The following is a 22,001-nucleotide window of genomic DNA, read 5'->3' as shown; positions in this document are numbered from 1 at the left end:
TTTGAAAATACATTAGTAATAATGAGTATTTGAAAAACAAAACTTGATTCTAAGTGGAAGAAGAAGCTAAAGGAGGTTCTAAACACACACAAATATACACGTGCGCACACATGTGCACACACACACACAAAATGCAACAACTGGGCAACTTAAGCCCCAAACTGACCTTTCCCATTCGTCTTACTCCCTCAAGAAGTAGACCTAAAAAAACAAAACAAGGGCATACAAAAGCACTTCAACAACAAACATTGATGTGCTTACAATGCACCAAGAACTGTGTTTATCACTGGGGATACAAAGTACAAGCAAAAAGGAAGATGATCTGTCCTCAAACAGCTTACATTTTAACGGGGAAAGATAACACATAAGACAGACATGGAAACAAGTGAGTGGATTTTGTTGTTGTTCAGTTGTATCCAACTTTTCGTGACCGCATTTAGGGTTTTCTTGGCAAAGATACTGGAACGGTTTGCTATTTACTTCTCCAACTCATTTCACAGATGAGGAACTAAGGCAAACGGGGTTAACTGACATGCCCAGGATCACACAGCTATTAAAGGTCTAAGGCCAGATTTAAACTCAGGAAGATGAATCTTCTTGACTCTAGGTGGAACGCTCTATCCACTCAGCCACATAGCTCCCTCCACCTGAAGCATACAGCCTAATAATTCATCAGTCAATAATCCCTTCCGGTATGAATGAAACCTAAGTGATGTTTAGCATTAGAAGTAGAATTAAACTAATCAGCAGTGCATTCCATGAAATTAATATATAAGAAAATTATTTCAGAAAGAAACAAAAATCATCTAACAAATTTTTTCTTAAATGCCTACTAGGAGTTTGTTAGATATTACGTTGGATGACAAATTTTAAGAGCGGCATTTATAAACTAGGCATCAGAGCATCAGAGGGAGGAAACAGAGATAATAACCCTATTTTTCAGAGGAAGAGACTGGACATCAAGTTTTTCTGAGGATCCGAACCCAGGCCTCTTGATACCTGTCTAGTTTTTTTACACTGTATCATGCCACTTCTCTTTATGTCAGTATCTAATGTCCAATTTCCAGTAATTTTAAATTAAATTTCTTCAAGGTCATCATCATTGAGGAATTTCTCGTGGCACAGTGAAATTAATAAGTTGTTGAATTATAAGAACAAAAGATTTCCACATAATTCCCTCAGAAAATCAAATCTGGTTTCCAATTATACTAAACGACAGTACTCAAAATATACGAGAATTCTAGCTGAATTCTTGGTCAAGCTCTGCATTTCCTATGCTCAGATTTCTCCTAAGCATCATTCATAAAGAGCTATTGAAAATGTAGTGTCAGGCACAGCTAGGTGGCACAGTGGATAGAGCACAGTGCCTGCAGTCAGGAGGACCTGAGTTCAAATCAGCCTCAGACACAACACTCACTAGCTGTGTGACCCTGGGCAAGTCACTTAACCCCAATTGCCTCACAAAAACAAAAACAAAAAAAGGGAGAGAGAAAGACAAAGAAAAGAAAATGCAGTGTCATTAATGTAATTCTTTGTAAATTAGATTAAAATTTTTGAAATTTTTTTGTGGGCACGATCAAATGAAAACGAAAAGCAGAAACATCTCCATGTTTAATGTTCAGTAACTTAGAAACCATTATTTTAAAAGCCTGATGGAAGCAAGCTTTGTCCCCTCCTTCTTCATGACCTCAATGGGCATGCTGTGCCTTAATTTAGCCAATGGCTCATTCATCCAATTTTGAAGTGTATTAGAAGCTTAGATTTTGTGCCTCAGGCCATGATTTTACTTACTGGCTGAAGCAGGCAAATGAGGGAACCTGCTTGTATGATGATAACAGGCACTGGAGTGATGGTAGTTGCATGAAAAAGGGTCTCCACAGAAGCCATGATCTGGTCAAACCGTCCTGTGAGTCCACCCAAAGTCACAATCAGGTCAACCTAAGCAAGACAAAAAAATGCATCTATAAATGAAATGTTAAGAGACTTACAATAATTACATAGCAAATTAAAACTATTCATTTGTTATGTGCATTAGAAGTAGAAAACTGTCATTATCATAGAATCATTTGCCATTAAAATGTCATCTACCTTTAACCTACATAAAAAATTTGATAATTTTCAGCACATATTTCTCATTTCATATTTGTCAAATAAGCAGATGTTTTATAGAAGATGATTTATATAAGATGATGACATGAATACTTCAGTGTTTAAATTTGATTACCAAACATTTGTTTTAAATAGTAATAAATTATTTTTAAGCAAAGAAGTCTTAACTCTTGGAGGTAAGAGGGGAAAAAAAAGAAAGGATCTATTTTTATTATTATTATTTATTTTTTCTTGTTAAATTCTTATTTTGTTTCTGTAACTGGGTACCTAGTCATCCTCAGTGAATACAAGTCAAGAGATGAGGCAATATGAATTCATTAAAAACAAGTTACCTGGACTTCATTAAGGCTCTTATAATATCCTCATGTAAAAGGTAGAGAGATGTAAACTGGTTGAATAAAGAGAACCAGCATTTTGACTAAAGGATCAATGGGATCATTGATGGGGATCACAAGTTCTGCAAGGCTGTGTCTTCTGCCCTGTTTAGTTATACATCTTTATCAAAAGCCACTGTCATCGTCTAAAAATCATTTATTCCCCTTGAACCTCAGTGGAGAAAAACTCTAACAATTCATGTAAGGAAAAGAATATTCGAAGGCCACTGGTCTTGCTTCTAGACTTGCCCCTCAAAGCCATCACAAAGGGGAGAATACCTTGTAAAGAAAGAGTTTATGATTCCTACCAATACCATTATCAACTTCAAACCAACCACCACCCACAGAGCAGGCAAGCCAGCTTACCTGAAGCATCATGAGGAAGCAACAGGTATCTGGTGGATACTACCCAGGACTCAGAGCTCCAGACACCTGGGAATGGCAGTGACCCCCAAATCATTAGTTTTGTACCCAGCAGAACTCCCAGAGCCAATATACAGGAGACCAATCATTATTTAGATGTGACCTGGCAACTGGTTCTGCAGGTGCTACTGCCCCACCTCTTTGTCAAATACCGCTACTGAAGACCAAGAAAAGAAAGTCCTACCCAACAAATTTCTTGGTACTGTCATATGTTTCAACATTAGAAACAAATTTAATTATCAGTGGGAATGTTGTTAAGAAAGGTTCATTGTCATCAGTTTTGTGGCAATACTTTAAAATCCACTGGACTTTAACATCTGACTTGTAGCTAAATCCTCCTATAAGTTGTGCCTCCCCCATGAGAAACTGATCTTCTTAAGAACAGGGGCTGTCTCACTTTATTATTTTCTACACATAGTAAAAACTTAATAAATGCTTTTTATTTATTAATCATCAATGACTTGGAAGAAGACACAGATTACATGTTCAGCAAATATGTAGATACAAAGCTGGGAGAGAAAGCTAATACTTTGCCTGCCAGCCCTGGTATCTGAAAAGATTTCATCAGGTTGAAATACTAGAATGACCCTAATAAGATGACATTTAATATGAATAAATATAAAACAGTGATTTTTTAAAAAAAGCTTGTATGAAGTGATACAGAAAGAACAAAGCAGGACCAAATGAACAATATACATGAGTCCAAACTCCAAAAATTAAGAAAATAAAAATTTGAACCAAAATTACAATGATCCAAGTTGGTTCCAGATGATTGGTATTAAAACATACTTCCTTTTTGTTAAGAAATGATAAACTACAAGAGCATAATGTACCATGAATACTCACTATTTGTTAAACCTCAAAAGACCCCATAATTTTTAAAAAATTAAATTTAATCACTGTATTTAGAAAATAGACGTGATGAATCAGCAATATCTGCAAATCAGTCATCAAATTCCTCAGACCAGAGAAGCCCTATGATTACTTCTCATTTCCCTGCTGTATGTGCATTTGCAAAGGCTGATCAAATAAATTAAATCAATTACATTGATCAGAAGATCATTGTAAGCTGGGGAGCAGAGAGGAGAAAGGAAAAGGACACACCTTACCTTTGAATAATTGTTAGAGCTTACCAACAATCAATAAGTAGTGCTTCTAAGAGTAAGTGAACAGAAGGAAGAAAAAGAAAAAGAATGGAAGAGGAAAAGGTAATTAAGCAGTTAACATGAACTTAGCAACACTAGACTTCTCTTACTAGAAGTTTAACACAGGGGGCATCTAGGACTTAGCATGAAGTATTCACACAATGCCAGAGTTTATAAAATATGTAAAATGCCTCAGGTAGTCAAGTATTAATTTAGCTCTCAGAAGGCATTCACTATTAGGAATTCAGAAAATATCAGGCACACAGAACAGCAATTAGGTTGAGTTAAAAGCTACCTCATTTTTTTCCCAAACAATACTTTCCTATTTGATGAGGGTTCGGTTTTAATAATATAGAGTAAATAATGCCCTCTACTAACATAGAGAAAATTTCAAAACATATTTACCTAATGCGTAGTCCTGATCTATGATAAAAGAGGAAAAAAATAAAAACAACGTATAGGGTGATTAAGTAGAAAAGGTCATAAATTGCCAATCATAAGATGGACATCCTAGACCTTAGCCATTGTACCAGCATCAATAGTGAGTTCAAAGCAGGATACCACCCCACCCTCCCTTGACTCCAACTACAGATCCCACTTCCATAGACCTGAAGGGAGATATATGACCTTAAGTGAAAAAGTCATGGAGCCAGTTTGTTCAGCATCCAGCTCCACCCACAAATTTGGTTTCTAATTCCCAAGATTTGTTCATTTATCATCTATACTTTTCTTGCATAGCTACTGACTTACTAGAGGGAAAACAATCTCTGCTGAAGTAGCTAAGGCCAATAAACCCCTAAGTTGTAATTTAATTTGTTTCCTCATGTATAAAATAAAGATGAGTTCTAGGGTCAAATCTGGCTCAGCCCAAGACTCCCTAATCTACTTCTCTATCTGTATCTCAACAGCCTCCTCTCTCTTTCTCTCTTCTTCCAGCTGTGGAGTTCTCAACTTGAACCTCCATTTGAGAGAGAACCCATGCTAGACATTTTCACTTCAAACAAGGCTCAGTTCCTGAGTCTGGACGATTTCTTATCATCCTTCAGCTTCCTTTTATATGGTATTTTCTTCCTTTAAACTCTTTCAGAGAACACTTAAATAATCTGCTGTTTTCTATCATTCTCCTCCCCCACCTCTGGAACTATTCTGGCAAAAGCCAGATAGCTATATATGAGGATAGATAGTATGCCCCCACAGCAGAGAGACATTTCAATTGCTTTTGTGGAATCAGAATGCGCTCAGACTATGTTTTTGGCACCTGAACTGATTTAGGAACCTTTAGCATTACCACCTGGATGGCCTCTAACCCACTAAAGATTGGAATGCTTAACTCAAACTTATATTTATAATTAGTATGATGCTATTAGCTGAAAAAATAAAGAATTCTTTCTCTCCCTGTGTTTGCTAGTTCACAAATGACATGCCAAATCAATCATAAATGAAACTTGGGGAAATAGCCAGCAGAGCTCCCAGATAAGTTTCAAATCTTTTCTTAGATTTCTTAGTCTTTTCTTACACTTTCATACTTTTTACAAAGAAATTTTGTAACTTTAGTAATTATCTCTGCTCAGATGAATTCCCTTATCTGCTATATAATGCCAGGGCTTGCCATGTCTGTCTTCTTTTCTTCCCTACCCCCCAACCCACCACCAGTTTCCATGTTTTAACATGAGGATTACTTTACTTTTTTAAGTGGATGGGACTTTCCATTATAGAATTCTATGGAATTCATAGGAACAGAACATGACCACATTCATTCTGAGCCAATGAACAAAGACCTTGAGAAGACTTTCACTATTACAATGTGTCCTCCCCTCGCCCCCCACCCACCCACCAGCCAAAGAAATACATTCAACTGTTGGTAAATACAACATCAAAAACATCAGCATTAGAGTTCCCTATAAGATCAAAAGTTTAAGGATCTATAAAAGCAAAAATTAAAGACATGTAGATTCAACAAAGTCTGCTGAACACAAACTCAGATGACTTGGGTTCAAGTCTCAGCTCCTCAACTAAAGAGTTATCTTCCTTTCATAAATCACTGCATGCCAATTAGCCTCAATTTCCTAATGCATAAATTGGAGTCACTAATAATGCCTATCCTACCTAGCCCCAAAAGCAATGAACTGAAAAATGTTCATAAATTTTAAAGCAACATAGTAATGCTAAGTGTGATTTTTTTAAAATTACAACCCATCGGAGAGAAGAAAAGTATAATGCTGGTTGAATAAGAGTCCACATCGCCCAAGTAATCCCTTCTTTGTCATTTTTCACATTGTAAAATGTTAGACAGGGAGAAATCATCATTAAAGCTATAAATGAAACAACAACACCTGGCTCCTTAGTTACCACCCAACAACTGAAAGCAATGTAGATTGAAAACGTACTTTACAAGTAAGCTGGTTTTCTTAGGTTAGTCTAAGATTTCATTTGGATTAGATGTCATCTAAATTGTAAAACATTACTATTGGAAGGCTGTTTTGCATTTTTTTTAAAAAGCAAAACCATATGGTTGTTTTAATCCAGAAGACTACCTGGAGGGTAACTGTTGATCCTCTCAGAAAAGAGCATCAGGGCAAACTGACCATAGTAAGAGTCAATGTTTTGTTCTGGTTCCTTTTTTATACCTTTATCTGATGTGTTTCCTTCACAGAGCTGCTCTTTTCTTTTCTTAAAACTATCCATATCATTCATTGTTTGCTGGGTGACAGACTGAGGTCAGGGAAAGAGTCTGAGTGACAGAATAATTTTCTTTATACGTGAAAGTCTAACTTTACCTGAAACAGACTTTGTTCTTTGAAGCACATTGAAGGATAACAGAAACTCTCAGCCAGGCAAAATGGTCTAGGTTACCAAGGACTATGTGTATATAAAAGAGGGAGGAGTAAGAGGGAAAGGGGAAGAAGAAAGGTAGTGGGAGTGGAAGAGAGAATATGAAATAGAATGACCTGGGGGTATCTTTCTAGTAAATGGAGAAGATCACTGTATATATGTTATGATTTCAAGAATAGAAGGAAAAGCCCCCACTCAAAAGCATACCTCTACTAATCTAGTATCCACAATCCCACATTTGTTAGCTCACTTTGTGATAAGAATCAACAATTCTCTCTTTAAACACGCAAAGGTTAGAGGGAAGTATGTAATAATTATAGTCCAAATATCTAGTAAATGAATTGATCAAGTTTTCCTAGGGGCAAGAATGGATTGAGCATCATGAGAGTAGTTGATGCATTTTCAAGGATGATGCAATGAGGGAAGACGTGGTACCAAAAAGGAGCTGAGGTAAATGGGGGCCAGAGACAAACTACCTATCTTTGCAAATTTGCTAAGGACTACTCTTCTCTAAGAGCTACCAGCAAATTCAAAGAAGCAACTTGAAGGAAGAAATGTAACCAAGATGATTAAAAAGCTTTCCTTTAACTTTCATAGATCTGTCCTGCATTGCATGGAGGCCTGAAATAAATAATGAAATTCTCTGGTCTGATAGTTTATTGCTCTAATTTCAAGACAGAGGACCCTTCAAAGACCACAGAGAAAGAACTCTAGTATGAGTAAAAACAAATGATCTGACAAAAGCCGTAAGAGTGGAGAAAGTCTTAATAAGCCTGTAAAATATAACCTCAGTGACTGGTGCAAAGAACAATGAGTACTCTGAGAAACCGTCAGCCTCATCTTACAGATGTACCATTTGGTGCGCAAGGAAACAAGGAATACGGTGAGTTCTTGACAACTTGTGCAAACTGTTCTGGGGGATGGTCAGTATGTGACCATCTGGATTTTCATTGCACAACCAATGAGTCATGTCTGAAAAAGGTTGTATCGGGGAAGGATAAACACTTTGTGTTCCAATGGCACAGGGGCACTTCCAGGCTTTCAAACACATAGGATTTGCAGAAATTCTTGTACCCGCTCACACCCAGAGTTTGAGTACTTTCATGATAAAGTGATTCAGACGATATGATTCTGACTATAAAATAGTAGAAAACACGAGGTCTTTGCATGCAGTTCCAAATATCTGATGAGGAAACTGAATTTAAAAACTTAATCAAAACAGATAAGTATAGCAGATGGAGAACATGTGCTATCTATAATACCCACCACTTCCAAAAAGTCTCTCCATCCTACCACCTTCCCATATTTTCTAATTCCACTACTTATCTTGCTTCCTTCCCCAAATGCACCTTGCTTCTTCCTAGCCCATAGCATTATAAAGGCAAGTTTTTGTAAAATTTTGTTAAGTTCAATAAACACATTAAGTAATAAATATATAGTAAGTATATTAAGTATTAAGTAATTTTAATAAGACATTGTATATGTCATGACTACCAGATTAAAAATTTCACTCTCATTTCCTAAAATGTTTCTCTTACTTTCTGGCTTAGGAAGCAAAAACAGTCCCCAATTAATGATAGACTAACATCAAAACTACACAAGTCGGCATATGAGATTCTTCATGACTAACCTCTAATTTATCTCCCACAACTTTCCAACATGACTTTCATTCCATTTGTGTTGATCAACTCTTGATCCAGGTGGCAAACATGCCCTGCCTAGAGTTTGCCATGACTACCAACTCCTCTCCATTCAACTAGATTGCCCTCAAAATTCAATTTTCATTTCATAAAATACTGTCTTGCTAACTTTGCTTAGAAACCTCCAATCAGTCTCTCATTACTGTCTAACATGAAGTCCATTACATTTTACATTGATCAGTTCATATTCTAAATATTAATTTGTTCACTCCTCTTCTTTGATTTTAAATTTCATGAAATGCTTTACTCACAACAACCCAAAGAAGGAGATGGTGCAAATATTATTAGCCTCATTTTATAGCAGAAGAAAGTAAGGCTATGAGAGGTGAACTATCTTGGCCAGGGGCATTCAGCCAGCAAGCGTTTGAGAAAGGAATCAGACATTTGACTCTAAGCCCAAGGCTTACTGTACTACAACAAGCTGCCTTTATTTCATTAGTTAACTTTTTATGTGTATGTATTTTATCTTCCCATGTAGATTATATGTGCCATGAGGAAAAAGTCTATACCTATTATGTATTTTATTTTTCAATTTTTATTTTTTCAAATTCTGAACACAGAAAAACAAGTATTAAAATATACAGGGGGCAGCTAGGTGGCACAGTGGATAGAGCACTGGCCCTGAAGTCAGGAGGACCTGAGTTCAAATCCAGCCTCAGACCAAACACTTGATACTTCCTAGCCGTGTGACCCCCAACTGCCTAAAAATAAAATAAATAAATAAATGAAATGTGCACAGAAGAGTAGAAGCGTTGTATATGACAGGGGGAACTTGTATTGCATATAATTAATTCGCTACAAACTGACATATTCATCTCTGCTCACTCATGAACTTCTTTTTGCTGTCTTCTGTATTATTTAAAGTTCTGACTAACTCTTTCTTTTCTTCTTTTATTTTGTATCACTATTTCTATTCCACAACTCCCACCACTGCCAAAGGACCTGTTTTATAGCAAATAAGCAAGTGAGAAACAAGCTCACCCATTGACTATGCCTCAAAATGATCGATCTCTATAGAGAATTCAGGACTGGTCATAGCATTGATCTAAGTTTTAAAGCCTTTCAGTCATTTTCCTAAAAATAAGTGGTTTCTGATGCAAATTTCTGGTTTCAGTTTTATTCATCTTAGAAGGAAGGGCTTTCCATATATACATGTAGAATTAGAAGATAATCTTTTATCTGAGGAGGACCCAAAGATCAATTATTCATATTGGAGCATGATTGTAAATGTTCAGTGGTTGCATATAGTTTATCTTTTAGCTCACAGATGATAAACAATAATTAATCTGCAGGTATTTCATTATTGTTTGGATTTTCCTCAATCTTAAAGCACAGTTAGAACTCGATGAAATTGGAGGGCCATGAGAAGCACCAGAAACACACTGAAATATAATTGACTTTGAATGTTTCTCTTTATTTCTATATTTGTATTTAGAAGTTTCTATTTAGCTAGTTTTTCCCTCCATAGAACTACACTCAGTTTAAATGATTATGTTGTAAGACGTTCATGGTTGAAAATCTATTTCTTTCACCTTTTGGAATATAGTAGCCCATGCTCTCTGCTTCTTTATGCAGGAGGCTAACAAATCTTGCATGATCCAGAAAGTGATTCATTGGTATTTAAATTCTGTTTGCTTACATTCATTTTTCTATTCCATCTCTTTTTTCCCACCTACATTTCCCTCCCTCACCTTACTTGACATGCATACTCTCCCTCTGTAAGCTCTAGAATTTGACTATAATGTTCCCAGGAATTTTCATTTTAGGATTGACCTCAGGAGTATCATCTGGTTACTTTCTATTAACATGTACATAATCTAGTTCTAATAGGTCCATCCAGTTTTCTTTTAAGATTTCTTAAAAATAGAATCCAAAACAAAACTACTAATTCTGAAGGAAGGCCAAAAAGGAAGGAAGTCTGTGGTCTATAAGGATGCTTTAGATTGCCTCTCAGACAATTGTGGAATGGCTGAAACAAGTGAATTATATAAAATTAAGCAATGATGAAAGAAATTATTTCAGAGAATCCTGGGTAAAAAGAAGTGACATACATAGAGTAAAGTGAGCAGAATCAAGAGAACTTGCACAAAGACAAATGACCTTGAAAGACTTGAGAAGTCTGATCAAAGCACTGACAAACCATGCACTTATGCATAACATGCTTCATCTGACAGACAGCCAATGGTGCAAAGCTACATTTTTGGAAATAGCCACTATATGGATTTGTTTGGCTCAACTATGCTTATTTGGTACAAGGTTTTTGTGGTTTCCCATTCTTACTCTCCATTAATGATGTGCAAGGGACAGGGGGGAGCGAGTTAGCAATAGTAAAACAAAACAAAACAAAAATTTATTGAAACATTTTAAAGAGGGCACTCTCTTTCTTTTGCTCCTATAGTACAAGAAGTCTTAGCTATCTGACTCTCTTCTTCCAAGAGGTTCCTTCTCCGTCTTTTAGGACAATTCTGCAAACCCAATAGCATAAGGTTTCACATGACTGTGGCGCTAGAGGTATATCTCTAATTATTATGTAACCTATATAAACTTGAAACTCAGGTCTGACATTTAGTATGACACTTACAGAACAGTAACTGAAATGACGCTGCTGTCACTTCCTGTGCAGCTGCCCAAGAATCGACTCACCAACCATACAAGCATTTACCCAAATGCTGGCATGTCCAAACCTTAAAAAGATTTTTTTAAAAAATCATTAGCCACTTAAGGAATCAATACACTTGCCATCAATATTTGTACTAACAAACCTATCTGGAATCAATACCACAAACTAAGTCTTCAGGCTGACCAAACTAAGTCTTAGGGTGGCCATAAAAACAACAATGAACATCAGTAACAACAAAAGGAACCTCAATTTGAATTACAAAACATCGTCTAAGCTGATGAATGAAATCTTTTTTGTTTACTACTCAGTTTTCATCTTTCCTTTGTTTGTTTTTCATTTAGTGATACTCTGCCTAGCCAAGGTTTGGTGGCACAAAAATTCCAGGTATAAAATCAGTTAATATATGGGACACTGTGACTCACTACAGATCAATCCTTAAGTTTTGAAATTTAGAGCAACATAAAACACAGATTATTCATTACTCCACTTCCAACTCGTGTAACAGGATGAGCTTTTTAACTGAAGCTTTCACGTTTGATGATTAACACACTAATGTTACAACATGCTTTTCAGTCTGCCCTGAAGTAATAATGACAACAACAATGATAATAATAACAGGATCGATGGAATAGGTTAGGGACAAAGACACAGTAGTCAATGACTATAGTCATCTACTGTTTGATAAACTCAAAGACTCTAGCTTCTGGGATAAGACACTCACTGTTATAAGCACTTACTATGTGCCAGGCACCGTGCTAAACATTTTACAATTATCAACTCATTTTATTCTCACAATAACCCTGAGATGTAGGTGCTGTTATGCTCCCATTTTACAGTTCAGGAAATTGAAGAAGAGGTAAGGGACTTGCCCAGAATTTTTCTGATTCCATGCCCAGTGCTACCAGCACATAAGTAAATGGAGGATAAGTGACTTTCCCAGGGACACAAAGATAAAAAGTGCCTGAGGTCACAATTGAAATCAGGTCTTTCTCACTCCCAGCCCAGGGCTCTACCTACTGTTTTACCTGGCTGCCTCTACTTATAATGGCAAATAAATATGCTTAAACTGCATCCACAGATACGGTAATGGCCTTTAATTTGCTGCTTGCAATAGGATAAATCAGTTATTGAATCACCAAGCATTTATAAAATGTTCACCATGAGTGAGGCAGTCATCTTCAACTGACTCTTAGGCAAAAGCTGAAAAACCCACAGGCATAAGCACATTGTGTCAAAAGTCAGGAGTGATTTTGTTTTTACTTGCTGGATATAGTTCCAATTAGAAGAAGATTAAAGTGAACCTCTTTTACATTCTTTTTCTGAACTGTATGGTGTTAGTTTGATAATTTTTATAATGTCTAATAGTACTAAATGAAAAATCAAGTCAAATGCTTTAGAGTACTCAAATAATGTTCATATTCTGATATCCCTGGGTTTCAGATACAGCCCCTAGTGACACACCTCATAATTGCTTATTTGAGTGATTGATTTAACTACCAATCCCTTCATCTTCACTCAAAGTAAATATGTTAATGTGTAGCTTTCAGAGGATAAGGTACATACTAAGGCTCACCTCATTCCTACTTCCTGTATAATGGAAAGCACTCTTTTTTTTTTAATCAAAGAACACTAGAATAGGCCTAGAATTGTTATCATAGAAATCTGTGAGTCATAGGAAGTGGAAGATGTGTTTCCAGGTCTGAGTATCCCACTCACTATTGCTAAAAGAGTGGTAAGGAAGTTAGTCTTATAAAGCTCTTCTCCCAAATAGTACATTCCTGAGCCATTCACACTCATTAACTGTGCTGTCAAAATCCATATCCTTGTACATATCTCCCTTCTGTTCTCCAGCCATGATATCTACTCATAAGTTAAGTAAACAAATTCATTACAAATAAGATGTACTTATGATTACTAATAATCACAATCATAATCCCATATATTATCATTTCTCAAGGCATGTGCCAACAACATACGATATTCCTGACCAAGAGATTGTATATGAGAAAAGAAAAAAAGGGGGGGGGAGGAATTTATAGCCCACTAAGCAACCTCAAGCAGCTATTTTATTATACCTGCAATTACTTTCATAATCAGTCCCGAAGATAGAGCCTTCTTTACAGGGCCTGCACTATCTGTGTCTGGGCAATGCTGGAATTTGGAAATAAAATGGTCCCTTTCACATAAGGTCAGAATGCTTTCCTCAGTGGGGCATCTGTGCCAACGAAATCTCTAATCCTGGGCATTATGATCAAATTTTATCTGCCAAGTAAGCCATCAAACTGAGATTTCTAGTAAGTAGATAAACTTCACCCTTGTCCAGGAGCCTATAAAAGCATGCGTCTGATCAGGCATGGATGGATTAGGTGCCATACTCTCTAAGGCAGTAGACTTTTTTTTAATATATTTGTACCAATACCTCCTGAGTTGCCTCAAAGCCATGGGCTTATCTCTTTTTCCTTGTTGCACAGTTGTTTAAAAAAATAAAAATAAGAAGGAGGAGGTACAGAGGCCAAGATTTCAACTGTTCCTTTTTATGGCATGGTCAAATGATCTAGGAAAAAAACAGTCAAAGTGACTGCCAGCTGCTCAGTTTGAAGGTCAGAAATATTTCTTTACCTATTCTCTCCATGCCTCATGCTTGTTTGGCACTATTCTTGCTCTGAAGTTTGAAACCATGTGCAGTCTTATTTTGAAATTCCATATATATATATATCGCAAGGACAACAATAAACTAAGTGATGACGTTATTACAGGTATACACCATCTATCTTCCTCGAAGCAAGGAGCGCTTTCACATAAATTATCTCTTTTATTCCACATAATATGCCTGTGGTGGGGGAGCTGGAAGAAGCAAGTGACACAGGGAGCAAATAAGAAGGCAATAAAAGTTGAGGAACTTGTCTAAAGTGAAACAATGAATCATTTTTAAAGCTGAAGCCAGAATTCTTCATAAGCATCTACTGATATACTGCCATCAAATGAATTGCTTTTAATTGTTTAGCTTTCCATAAGGTTTCCCAAAATCATCAGGACTTATCCTTGTGAAGTTAAAATCCTTATGTACATTTTCCTCTACTTAGGGCTAGGGCCATGATCTAGAGGAGACAGAAAGCCCAACACTGAGAAGAGATGAGTAAGAAGGCAAAACATGTGGAAGGGCTCATACAGCTCCAATTTCTGCATCAGGTAAATGCTCATATTTGCAGATAATAGGAAATAGATATAGTTTCATTAAAGTTTGGAACTCATTGCTTGAATCTGATAGTCTTATTGATTCTAGATTAGCAATCAATCTTCAATCAAACCTTTATTAAGTACCTATTATGTATCAGGCACTGTACTAAGTACTGGGGAGTCAAGACAAAACACCTTAAGGAACTTAAATTCCAACAAGCTTATGTTATTAAAAGTGATGTTGGTTCAACAACAGCATTTGCTATTAACAACCCTGTAGAATCAAGAAAGGTATAGGGCTATGGCCGATGGATATCTTTAAAATTCCATCCCTGCTCTCAGAGTACCATTAGGAAGTGCCATAAAGAGGTCACTGGCAGAAGGCCAGTAGCAGCAGAAATTAAAATAAGGAACAGGATTGTAAGTTGGGCAAAAGCACAATGTACACTAAGGTCAAGGTTCTCCAGGCTCGTGCTTCAGTTTGACAACTATGGCATTAGGATTTAGGGAAGGCCAAGTCTCTGCTGCCTACCCACCAGTTCACATGACATGAAAAATCAAGACTTATTAAATATCTTGATGTTACTGGGCAGCTAAAGGAAATGATTTCCCTTCTTTTTTGAAAAGACTATGCCTCTCTGGAGGAAAAGATATTACATGAATACCAAAGATGCACAGCTATAGCTGGGGGGGGGAGGGGAGGGAAATCAATCAAGATGTGAACTAGCTGAGTCAGTGTGTCATTTTTTCTATCTTTCAGAGTAAGAGAACACATCCTTTTCCATCATTATTTCTTCATTTAAGGGCATTTCTACAATTGATTTTGGGGAACATTCAGAGCAAATAAAATCTCAGAGCAAATAAAGCCACAGCATGTGAAACCAAAAACAGCATGAGATGAGGTTGCCACTTGTTCTGCCATTATGAGCTTACAGTGTCATCACCAAATGGATGAATTTAATCGTCTGCTAGACTTCCCCATACCTTATATGTCGTTTGACTCTTTATCTATTATATGTTATACATCTATTAACTATCTTTTCCAGTCTCTCCAAAATACTGATAACTTTTTGAGAGCTTCAGGAAATTTTCTGAATACATAAATGACAAAGACAATTGTATCTTTGGTACATGGACAAGGGTTACTGAAAGGAGATGTTGACACTGGTTTGGTTGTAGTTATTATTGCTATTATTTTTAAATTTAATAGAACATTATAACCAGAATATTAAGTGACTGTTACCACCACCAATCTGCTGGAACATGGTGGTTATAATAGTATATATACAAAAAAGGATATTCTAGAGCAACAAATATCAAATAAAAAACCCTAAGACTAATTTGGAAAAGGATTCTATATGAAGAACAGCTGAACAATCTATAGTGAGAAATAGAGTTAGGAGGGAAGAGCCAAGATGGTAGAGGAAAAGCAGGGATCTGCCTGAGCTTTCCCAAATTCCCATCCAACTTTAAAATAACACAGCAAATTGAATTCTGGAGAAAAAGAACCAAAAAGGATAAAACAATTTTCTAGCCCAGGACAACTAAGGTTGATGGGAAAGGTCTGTTTCACTGGGGTGAGAGTGGAATGAAGTCCAGAGAACTACAGGCCAGGTGGCCGCATGTACCACAATAAGTAAGCCTTGGGGTCAACTGAATCTGCAAAAGCTATGGCTTCTAGAGCTCTCAAGCCACAGGAAGGAAGGTGGTTGGACAACTGGTTAGGAGATTATAGGGGAGCCTTTGCAGACGCTGGTGCAGGACGCTGTTGCATTGTCTATACCTGATTCAGGTATACGGTCCCAGGGCAAGGAAGAGCACTAGCACACTAGAATGTACAGCCAAAAGGGACCAAGGACCCTAGAAACAATCCCAGGGTGGAAAAGAGTACTTTTGGTAGCACACATACAAGAGCTCAGGCCAGGAAAACAGTGACCACACCTCTCCTGAAATCATACCACCTTGGGACAACTGACAATTTACAGACCCCTGGAACTAGCTCTGAAAACAAAAGCATGAAAAACCTGAAGCTTAGGACTGTGTCCCCTACACCCTAGGAGCACAGTTTAATATTAACATAAATTTAAAAGTCAAGAAATAGGCTGGAAAAATGAGCAAGCAAGCAAACAAAAAACCTAACCATAGAAAGTTACTATGGTACCAAGGCAAATCAAAACACAAACTCAGAAGAAGGCAATAAAGCCAAAATATACATTCAAAGCCTCAAAGAAAAATGTGATTTGGTCACAGGCCCAAAAAGAATTCCTGGAAGATTTAAAAAAGAACTTTACCAATCAAATAAGTGGTGTAGAGGAAAAACTGGGGAAAAAAATGAGAGGACTGCAAGAAAATCATGAAAAGAGAGTAAACAGATCGGTAAAGGAAGCATAAAAAATACTAATACCTTAAAAAATAAAACAGGCCAAAAGGTAAAAGAGGTACAAAAATCCATTGAAAAGAACTCCATAAAAAGCAGAATTGGCCAAATGGAGAAAACGTGTACAAAAGAAGAAAATAATTCCTTTAGAATTGGGCAAGTAGAAGTTAATGACTCCATGAGAATTGAGAAACAATAAAACAAAATCAAATGAGTAAAAACAAATGGAATAAAATGTGGAATATCTCACTGAAAAAACAACTGATCTGGAAAACAGATTCAAGAGAGACAATTTTTAAATTATTGGACTGCCTGAAAGCTATCACCATGAAGAGCCTAGACATCATCTTTCAAGAAATTAACATGGAAAATTGCCTTGATATGTTAGAACAAGAAAGTAAAATAGAAATTTAAAGAATCCACTGACAACTTCCTGAGAGGGATTCCAAAATGAAAATTCCCAGGAATATCACAGCAAAATTCCAGGGTTCCCAAGTCAAGGAGAAAATACTGCAAGAAGTGAGGGGGGAAAAGAAAAAAAAAACAATTCAAATATTGTGGAGCCGGAGTTAGGATAACACAAGATTTAACATTCAACATTAAAGGATCGGAGAACTTGGAATATGATATTCCAGAGGGCAAAGAAACAAGGAATGTAACCAAGAATCACTTACGCAGCAAAGCTGAATATAATTTTTCAGGGAGAAAATAGATATTTAATGAAATAGAGAACTTTCAAGTATCCCTGATGAAAAGACTAGAGCAGAATAGAAAATCCGACTTTCAAATACAATACTCAAGAAGGCACAAAAATGTGGACAGGAAAGAGAAATCATAAGGGATTTATAAGGTTAAACTGTTCACATTACTACACGAGAATATGATACGTACAACTCCCATGAACTTTATCATTACTAAAGCAGTTACAAGAAATTATATAAAATTATATTTACTATATTATATATAATATAGACCATCCTATATTATATTTATTATATTATGTTATATATAATTATTAATATATACACATACAGCATAGGTGTGAGTTGACGATGGGATTATATCTTTAAAAAAATTAAAATTAAGGGACAAGAAAGACACATACACTGGGAGAAGGGGGAAGGAAGAGGTAGAATAGGGTAAATTAACTCACATAAAAGAGGTACAGAAGAGCTTTTACAGTAGAAGGGAAGAAGCAGGGGTTCCAGACAAAACTTGAACCTTATTGTCATAGGAATTGTCTCAAAAGAGGGAATAACACACACTGAGTGAGGTATAGAAATCTATCTTATCTTACAGAGAAGGAGGAAGGGAAGGGAATAAGAAAGGTGGGGTGCTGATAGTAGGGAAGGTAATTGTGGAGGTTGTAGTATGAATAAAAACACTTTTGAGAAAGGATGATGAAAGAGAGAAAGATAAACAGGGAGGAGATAGGATGAAGGGAAATACATAGTAATCATAACTGTGAAAAAAATTTATAGCACATTTCTCTGATAGAGGCTTTATATCTCAAATATAATCAAAGCTATATACAGTCATGTGAAAAAATAATTTAAATAACTATTCATCAGAAAAATACAAATTAAAACAACTGAGGCACCACCCCACACCAACTAGATTGTCTAATATGACAGAAAAGGAAAATGATAAATGTTGGAGTTGATTATGTGGAAATTGAGACACAAATGCACTGTTGGTGGGGTTGGGAACTGATTAAAACATTCTGGAAAGCAATTTGAAACTATTACCAAATGACTATCAAATTGTGTATACCCTTTGACCCAGCAATACCGTTACTAGGTCTGTAATCCCAAAGAGAATCTAAAAATAAATAAATAAATAAATAGGCCTACATGTACCAAAAAAAAAAATTTTAAAGCAGCTCTTTTTATGGTGGCAAAGAGTTGAAAAATGAGAGGATGACCATCAATTAGGGGATGGATGAACAAGTCACAGTATATGATTGTGATGGAATACTACTGAGCTCTAAGAAATGACAAGCAGGATGCTTTCAGGAAAACTTGGAAAGACTTACATGAACTAATGCAAATTCAAATAAGCAAAACCAGAAGAACAGTGTACACAGTAATAGCAACATTGTACGATGATCCAACTATGAATGACTTAGCTATTCTCAGCAATACCATGATCCAAGAGAACAGCAAAGGACTTTTTATTAAAAATGTTATCCACCTCCAGAGAAAGATCTGATGGAGTCTGAATGCAGATCAAAGCAAACTTGTTGTTTTTTTTTAACTTTATTTTTCTTGTTAATTTTTTTTGTATTTTCTTTCACAACATGACTAAGATGGAAATATGTTTTGCATGACTACACATGTATAAACTATGTTAAATTGCTCATCTCAATGAGTGGGGAGGCGAAAGAGAGAAAGAGAATTTGGAACTCAAAAAAAATTTAAATGTTAAAAATTGTTTTCACATGAGACTGGAAAAAATACTTAAAAAAAAAGAAAAATAATTGGGTCAGTTTAATGGGAAAAGCAAAAAGGATAATGGCAAAGAGTTTCCCAGAAAATATACTAAGTTGCAAAATGGACACATGTGTGCATGCACATACGGGTGTGTATGCATGTACGCATATATGTATGCATGAGTAGAAGGAATTTCATTGCCATAAGTTTCCTACAGAATTAAAAATCACTAGTCCACACACTTTTACTATGCTAATATATTAGAGCAACGGAGAATGGTGTCTATCAGTGGATACTGAATTCCCAAAGTCTACATGACCCATTGGGAGCCAAAGGACTGTGACTATACCTGAAAAGATAACATTTTCTATCTTTAGTCCTGGAAGAAAACCTCAGGAAAGCTGAGAATTTTGTGCAAGTACAATTTTGGGTAGTCAATGGCCTCAAGCATCTCATTACATCAAGAGATTTCAGTTCCCACCTACCTTGAGGATGCCCTACTAGTACTACAACAACAACAACAACAACAACAACAAATGACTAACACATAGTACTTGAAAGTTTGCAAAAATCTTTCATGGTAAAAGTATACTGAGTCTTCACTCTTTAACTTATATATTATGAAATAATATTGGGACAGTATTTCAGCACGAAATCTTTTCCAAGCTTAACTTAATGAGAAATCCTACCAGTCTTTAATTATCAATTATTAAATGAGCCCAGTACTGAAAACATTTCATCATATTTATCAAAGGACTAAATACTTTGTAAATGGGAAAGATGGTCAGCCCAGGGAAAGAAGAAAAATCTTTGATTATTTCAGTTACCAGACTTCACTGGATTTCACCTATGATTATAAAAAAAAAAGGGAAGAATTCTTATGCAGGGCTTCTTAATTTGGATTCTGAGAACTTTTTCCTTTTAAATATTTGGAAATATGTATGTGTGCATATGTATGTATGTGTATAGATATGTATGTTTATGTATACACACATACATACATCTTCTCTCCTTGTTTTCTTGGTCTCTCTCATCTTTGTGACTTTGTGTACGCTATCTGTTATGCTTATAATTCAATTCTTCCTTTCTTCTGCCTCTTCAAATTTTTAATTTCCTCCAAAAATCTGTTCCACTGCCATCTCTTCTACATGAAGCAAGGGGAAGGAGTAGCGGATTTTTCAGGGGATGTCAGAAGCAGGATTTTTGAACCTAAGAGCTCTAACAAAAAAAGAAAAAAAAATGTCCTTACTACTTCACCAAGACTGTTACTCCCCCTCAAATAAAACATAAACATTTAGTGGCGTACATACTACAACTTGAAGATGAAGAGAGTACCAAATCCCAATGCCTCACTTCTGCTTTCTCTGAGCAATCCTTTCCTTTATCTGAATACCTGTTATCTACGATGGATTAATTGGTCCAGATCTGTAATTTCATCACTCTCCCAGTGAAGAAATTCCCTCTATTAATTTGGACTGACCAGTGTTCCGTAATTTATATGATCTCTAAAAGACATCTTAGACATTGAGAAGTTAAGTGACTTTCCCAAGGTCACACAGTCAATATGTAGCCAAAGTAAAACTTGAAATCAAGCTTTCCTGTCTGTGAAGTCATTTGTATCCATGCTGTTATTCAGAAAAATGAGAAAATTTATTTGGATTTTGAAAACAAGAAATTAATTGTATGTCTGCTACAGTTGCTACAAAAAGTAAGTACAAATATTTACTATTTTCTAAGCTTGTTTCAATACATGAAAATAAAACTGTTATTCAGCTATTTAGTATATTACAATAATCTTTTTCTCTGAATTTAGTAGGCAATAAGAAAAAATTCTCAAACACACATAAAGAGCATTAAAGAATAAACTATACACAATGAGATTTCCTTTTTTAAAGGGTATATTAACAAATAGAGTCAATAAAAATATATTTAAATTTGTGTTTATTAACTCTGCTGTAGATTTTTTTTTCTAGGATTGATTCTGGAATATTTTAAAATAATATTCTTAAAGTACTTCAAAGATGAATATAAGGTTATTGTTGTCAACGAAAATCTTTCCTTCTTTTGCTGCCTCATTAGAGGGTGTTGAGGGAGCTATTGAATTCCTGAAGGTCATGACAGGGAAGCACAAGCAGAGAATGATCACAGGTTGACAGGATTACACTTTTAGAGCCATGAGGGATCTTAGAGGCCCCTAGCCATCATGTTATAGATGAGGAACTGAGGCACAAAGAGATGAAGTGACTTCCCCAAAATCACATAAGCAGCAGAACAGAAATAAAAGCCAACATCCAATACACCCCACACCATATCATGATCCCTCTGTTTACTGGCCTGAAGCCAGACCTCATGTCTTGTATAGATAGAACCACCTAGCTAAGTTTAGAGGGGCTCATGATGGGTCAGAGTAGAAACAGATTGCTAAGGGATAGAATACTTTGAGGAGTGGACAAGCTGCTGAAATCACAGATATTTAGAATAGCAAGATATCATTCATCACTTTATTCATTCAATAGTCCTAAGAAAATGCAATTTTGAAGGAGTATTTGTTCACTCATCTATTATGAAGTTTTAAAGAAATAATGACATAGTAAGTCAGAAAGATTACCTCAAACTAAAGAAATATAAAGCTATACCTTCTTGTCAAAATCTATAATACGGCCTATTTTCACAACACAGTTCTGGAAATTTCAAGTGTATTTTTTCCATAAAAAATGGGTAAAAAAGGGTAAAATGGTATATATCACTTCATTTAAATAAAACCCATTATTTTATTGATAGCTTATCATATTTTTGGATTTAGAATCAGTGC

At 35.9% G+C, this 22,001-nt stretch overlaps 1 protein-coding gene across 5 annotated transcripts in view; it reads right to left on the bottom strand.

The window, feature by feature from the left end:
* The window catches only part of TPK1 (thiamin pyrophosphokinase 1), a 475,657-nt gene that overhangs the window by 185,964 nt on the left and 267,692 nt on the right, over positions 1 to 22,001 (bottom strand). For 4 of the 5 annotated variants that reach the window (XM_020998083.2, XM_020998084.2, XM_020998085.2 and 1 more), the window contains one exon: positions 1,792 to 1,938. In XM_020998083.2, coding sequence (XP_020853742.1) covers positions 1,792 to 1,938 — 147 coding nt within the window. Of the gene's footprint in view, positions 1 to 1,791; positions 1,939 to 20,190; positions 20,392 to 22,001 lie in introns of those variants that run through there. The other variant, XM_020998087.2, reaches the window with a different exon arrangement.

This window comes from Phascolarctos cinereus, unplaced genomic scaffold (assembly GCF_003287225.1).
Source record: "Phascolarctos cinereus isolate Bilbo 61053 unplaced genomic scaffold, phaCin_HiC Scaffold_1;HRSCAF=81, whole genome shotgun sequence".
Lineage (NCBI taxonomy): Eukaryota > Metazoa > Chordata > Mammalia > Diprotodontia > Phascolarctidae > Phascolarctos > Phascolarctos cinereus.
The sequence above is the reverse complement of the archived record's forward strand: the minus strand, read 5'-3'. Positions and strand labels throughout refer to the sequence as shown.